This window comes from Emiliania huxleyi (assembly GCF_000372725.1).
Source record: "Emiliania huxleyi CCMP1516 chromosome Unknown EMIHUscaffold_167, whole genome shotgun sequence".
NCBI classification, from domain to species: Eukaryota; Haptophyta; order Isochrysidales; family Noelaerhabdaceae; genus Emiliania; species Emiliania huxleyi.
Genome location: NW_005200911.1, coordinates 198,885 through 203,978, shown reverse-complemented (window position 1 = coordinate 203,978; position 5,094 = coordinate 198,885). Strand labels below are relative to the sequence as shown.

At 65.2% G+C, this 5,094-nt stretch overlaps 1 protein-coding gene across 1 annotated transcript in view; it reads left to right on the top strand.

The window, feature by feature from the left end:
• Positions 1-2,229: 2,229 nt before the first annotated feature.
• Positions 2,230-5,094, top strand: part of EMIHUDRAFT_456074 (hypothetical protein) — a gene marked incomplete at its 3' end in the record, with an annotated part of 4,260 nt that continues 1,395 nt past the window's right edge. The window contains exons 1-12 of the mRNA XM_005784864.1: positions 2,230-2,245; positions 2,341-2,684; positions 2,761-2,894; positions 2,966-3,022; positions 3,101-3,184; positions 3,276-3,327; positions 3,415-3,485; positions 3,561-3,680; positions 3,924-3,968; positions 4,205-4,264; positions 4,359-4,508; positions 4,576-4,692. Of these exons, the coding sequence (XP_005784921.1) occupies positions 2,351-2,684; positions 2,761-2,894; positions 2,966-3,022; positions 3,101-3,184; positions 3,276-3,327; positions 3,415-3,485; positions 3,561-3,680; positions 3,924-3,968; positions 4,205-4,264; positions 4,359-4,508; positions 4,576-4,692 (1,224 nt within the window). The 5' untranslated portion in view covers positions 2,230-2,245; positions 2,341-2,350. The remainder of the gene's footprint in view (positions 2,246-2,340; positions 2,685-2,760; positions 2,895-2,965; positions 3,023-3,100; positions 3,185-3,275; positions 3,328-3,414; positions 3,486-3,560; positions 3,681-3,923; positions 3,969-4,204; positions 4,265-4,358; positions 4,509-4,575; positions 4,693-5,094) is intronic.

Genomic DNA, 5,094 nt, shown 5'->3' with positions numbered 1-5,094 from the left:
TAGAGTGCTCGGAGCGGGTTGGAGGCGAGCTTCCGAGCCGGGGTCGGGGAACTCGGGGGACTCGGAGGGGTCGGAGGGCTCGGAGGGGTCGGAGGGGTCGGAGGGGTCGGAGGGGTCGGAGGGGTCGGAGGGGTCGGAGGGGTCGGAGGGGTCGGAGGGGTCGGAGGGCTCAGAGGATCGACCCCTCCGAGCCCTCCGAGCCCTCTAGCCCTCCAGCCCTCCCGAGCCCTCCGAGCCCTCCGAGCCCTCTTGGGGGGCAGTCACATAAGCCGCGACTTCGTTTTCTTTATCTTTTTGCGACCCCTCCCGGAGGGCCCTTCCGACCCCTCTCGAGCCCTCCCGCCATGAAGATCCTCCCCTGTCCGACCGTCCCTCCGAGCCCACCCGGCGTCCGGGGAGGGGGTTAGCCCTGTGGAGCCCTCCCGACGCCGATCCGACGGGGACCCCTCCAGCCCTGTGGGCTGGCGAGCCCTCCGGTCGGAGGGGTGGAAGTGGGAGGGCTCGAAGACGGACCTCTCTCGCTCCGGGAGGGTGGAGGGGTGGAGGGTGGAGGGGTGGAGGGGTGGTTGAGCCCTCTAGCTCTATCGATATAGCCCTACCCCTCCCGCCGTTTTAAGGGTACCAGCTGCCAAAGGGGTCGATTTCTCGACCTCCCGAATTCTCCGGGTAAGGGCGGTCCCCGGCATTATTTAGGGTGCTAATCACGAATCCAAGGCCAGAAACACGCCGCAAGATCATCCTACAGGTGTACTCGGTAACTCCATGGCCCATATAATTCACCCAACACTAGCGCAACTGTTAGGCCCCCAAAAGTTAATGTTAAACAGCTCTACCTGCAGGAAGGAGAAACTCAGACGGATCGAAGAGTGAAAACTCCTCCCTGCGGCATGTGCGCAGAACGGGAGGTTGCGCAATGTGCGGCATCGTGTTGAGGGCTCGGGGGGGCAACGACGGCAGCGTTGCCGAGCTTGTACAGGGGCCTCAATCCTGTCCCCGCGATTAGAGCTGTCAAACGTTAAGAGCTGAACAGTGTTGCTAGTGTTAACAGTAACAACAGAACAACAGTGGGGCTCCCCAACAACAGTAGCTAACGTTAGGCCAGCTGAACAACAATAAGGAAGGCCTGGCAGTGACCCACGACGATCTCCAGCGTCCAGTGCGGGTAATACCCGAAAATACCTGGAAAAACCCAGGTATTTTCGGGTTTTACCCGGGTTTTTTGGCATTTTCTGCTTTGCTGACCACTGAACAACAGTAACAACAGTAACAAACAGTAACAGCTTGGGCTGGGGAGAACACTTGAACAACGTTGAGGATTTTCAGCCAACAATAGTGCAACTGTTAGGCCCAAAGTTAACGTTTGACAGCTCTACCCGCGATGGGGTGCGCCTCTCGCCGCGCGCGTAGCAGGCGGCGCGCGGGTAGCCTCAGAGATGCGCAGAGCGAGATGCGGGTATCAGCAAACCAAGCCCTGGGCTTGGATGGGCGCGGCGAAGCCGCGGCGCAGTGGATAGCGTGAAGAACTCGAGATCGCTGGGTGGGATCTTGAGCCGCCGCTGCCACGTGCAAGCCCCACCCGGCTGGCGGGTGGACCTGGGGGCGTGCCGCCCTGCTTGCTCTAGGTGAAACGTCTAAAGGACGAAGATGCACGGAGGTGCGACCAACTCAGCACGACGGGCGGAGAAGCCGGGCACTAGACCAGGAAGGACTGGGAGAGTGTGAATGGAGGGACACGTGTGGTTCAGACGCTTGTAGGGCTTGAGAGTGGCCTGCCATGTCACAAGAAGGACTGTGGTTGCAGGAGAGTACCACCAACCATCACTCTAGTTGGTATAGTAAAAGAAAGAAAGAAAACAGACAGGCACCCCGCAAGGGAGGGATGGGAGGAGGTATAGTACCCCACCTTCACCGATCGAGTGATTTCTTTTTTAGTTTCCCATAAGTAAGGTAGGTAGGTAGGTAGGTAGGGGCAGGGGAGAGGCCGGGTTTTTCCAGAATTTCAGCATGAGGTCCGCGCAAGGAAAAAGAACACACCCCAACCGCTCTCACCTCGTCCGGTCGAGCGCCACCGGGCTTCCACGATGAGATCCGTGTCGTTCCTCCTTTTCATGGCTCCGGTCGCGACTGCCTCGCCCGTCATGGCTGGCTTCGGCTCCGGCATGACGGCTCCGACCGACACCGACATCCTCGAGAAGCTCCAGTCTCTCTACGCAGAGAAGCTGCGGCCGCTGGAGAAGAAGAGCCGGTGGGTGTCAAGCCGCCTCCACCCGCCGCCGCGCGCCTTCGAGTGGCAGCGATCCGCCCGGCCGCAGCGCGAGCGCATTTCCCGGTGCTCTCCAGGTACAACGAGATGGCCGAGCCCGCGCTGTCGGACGCGTGGTTCGAAGCCAAGCCGATGGTGCTGCTCATCGGCCAGTACTCGGTGGGCAAGACGTCCTTCATCAACTACCTGCTCGGCCGCGGCTTCGCCGGCTCGCGCGTCGGGCCCGAGATGACGACGGACCGCTTCGTCGCCGTCATGTACGGAGACGCGGAGAAGACGACGCCGGGCAACGCGCTCACCTCGCAGCCCGACACGCCCTTCCACTCGCTCAAAAAGTACGGGACCAACTTTCTGAACCGGCTCGAGGCGGCGGCGCTGCCGTCGCCGATCCTCAAGCGGGTGACCCTCGTCGACTCGCCCGGCGCGCCGAGAGAGAGCGAGCGCCCGCGGGCCGGCGTAAGAGCTCGGCGGCGTGATGGTGTGCGGCAGCGCTGTAGGTGTGCTGTCGGGGGAGAAGCAGCGCGACCGCGGGTACGACTACAACGGCGTGGTGACCTGGTTCGCGCAGCACTCGGACCGGATCCTCCTCCTCTTCGACGCGTACAAGCTCGACCTGTCCGACGAGTTCAAGGACGCGACGAGGCTCCTCCAGCCGACTCCTTCCCTCCGTGAGGCACTGACATCCTGTCTCGTGGCTCGTAGGACGTGATGAAGCTCATCCAGGCGTACGACAAGAAGGTGCGCGTGGTGCTCAACAAGGTGGGGCGGCGTCTACGAGCGGCTCCTCGGGGCCGGCACGGAGCCCTCTCGACACTTCCGGAGCCCCTCCCCCCACAGGCGGACGGCGTCTCGCCGCAGGACTTGATGCGCGTCTACGGCGCGCTGATGTGGAACGTGGGCGGAGTCATCCCGTCCGCAGAGGCGCGAGAAGCTCGCAAGCACCCTCGCCTCCTGCCCCCGCCACGCCTGCTTCGTCGCACGGCGCCCGCCCCGCCCGCCCCGCCCGCCCCAGGTGCCGCGCGTCTACATCGGCTCCTTCTGGGACCGGCCATGGCAAAACACCGGCGCACCCCCCCCCCCTCCCCCCTCGCCCCTCGCCCCGAGGGTCGGCACGCCTCCCGCACACCTCCCGCTCGAGCTCTGCGCCGCAGGGATGCTCGACCTCATGGAGGCGGAAGAGAACGACCTGATCGAGGACCTGGTGACGATGCCGCAGAACAACGCGAGTCGCGACGCAGCGCAGGGGAGGCGGGAGGGGCGGGCAGCCCCGAGGCACGGCCTCCGCCCGGCCCTGTAGGTGATGAACAAGATCAACGAGATCGCGCGCCGCGCGCGCGTGGTCGAGGCGCACACGCACCTGCTCGCCCACTTGCGCGCAAAGGTGGTGGCAAAGTGGTACGGCAAGCGCGAGGAGCAGGCCCGCCTCTCTCTCTCTCTCTCTCTCTCTCCCTCTCTCTCTCTCTCTCTCTCTCTCCCTCTCTCTCTCTCTCTCTCTCTCTCTCTCTCTCTCTCTCTCTCTGCCTCTCTCTCTGCCTCTCTCTCTCTGCCTCTCTCTCTCTCTCTCTCTCTCTCTCTCTCTCTCTCTCTCTCTCTCTCTGCCGAGGGGCTTCGAACTACCGACGGGACCCCCCACCAGCTCACCAGCCCAACCCCCTCACAGGCGCGGCTCTGCACGCCCGAGGGGCTGCTGGCCGCCTACGAGCAGGCCGCCTGCTCCTAGAGAGTTGACGGACAGTCCCCAGACAGTTCCCAGACGCTTCGTAGACAGTTCCTAGAGGGCCGCACAACGAGCAGGAGCAAGCGCCGCCGCCCCCTCCGCCGTCAGTGTGTGTGTGAGCTGCCCCTCACCGAGGGGGGCGGTGTGGGCGGGGAGTAGGTCTAGCGCACGGCCTTCTAGGAGCGGTCTAGGAGCTGTCCAGGACGCCTCTACGAGCCTTCTAGGTGCAGCGCGAGCACGACCTCTCGCGCGGCGACTTCCCGCTGCCATCCCGCATGGCGTCGGTGCCGCCTCATACACACGTCCTAGCCACCGCCCCGCACACTTCCCGCTGCCATCCCGCATGGCGTCGCGCGCCTCCCCCTCCCCGCCCTGCAGGTGCTCCGCGCGTACGATTTTACCGACTTTTACAAGCCGTCGGTCGAGCGGTCGAAGAAGCTCAAGGCGCTGCGTGAGCTCACCGAGTGCGACATCCCCGAGCTGATCACGCGGCTCCACTCGGTGCAGCAGCGGAGGCAGGCCTCCGTCGTCCACCGTCCAGGACACGTCCACGACACGTCCACGACACGTCCCGCAGGTGCAGAAGCGGAGGCAGGCCTCAAAGGCGTCCATCGTGGAGGGCTTCCGCCCGCTGCGCAACGTGCGCCCGCCGCCCCCCGAACACCTCTTCGAGAAGAAGCTCGAGAGGCAGGCCGGCGTCGCGCAGCCCTCCGTGCTGCGCGCGATGCGCGCGAGCCCGTGGGCCCAGCCCTCCTCGCACATCTCCTCGCCCGCCGCCGCCCTCCGACGCGGTGAGCTCTCCGCCGCAGAGGCGGCGCCAGAGGCGGCGCCAGAGGCGGCGCCAGAGGCGGCGCCGGCGCCGCCGCCCTACAGCGTGGCGGCCGCCGCGACGGGGCCGGAGGGGGCAGTCGACGACCTGAATGGAGGCGGTTTGGGGGAGACGAGCGGCGGCGTGGATGCCGAGGTGGGCCGCGGGGCGGGCGGGAGAGGGGGAGAGCCGGGGGGGGGGGGGGGGGGGGGGCCAAGACAAAACCCCCCCCATTTTTATTGGCCAAACCAACCCGTGCAACCCAAAAACCCCCCGGTCGAGGGATTTTCTCCCCCCCCCCAAAAA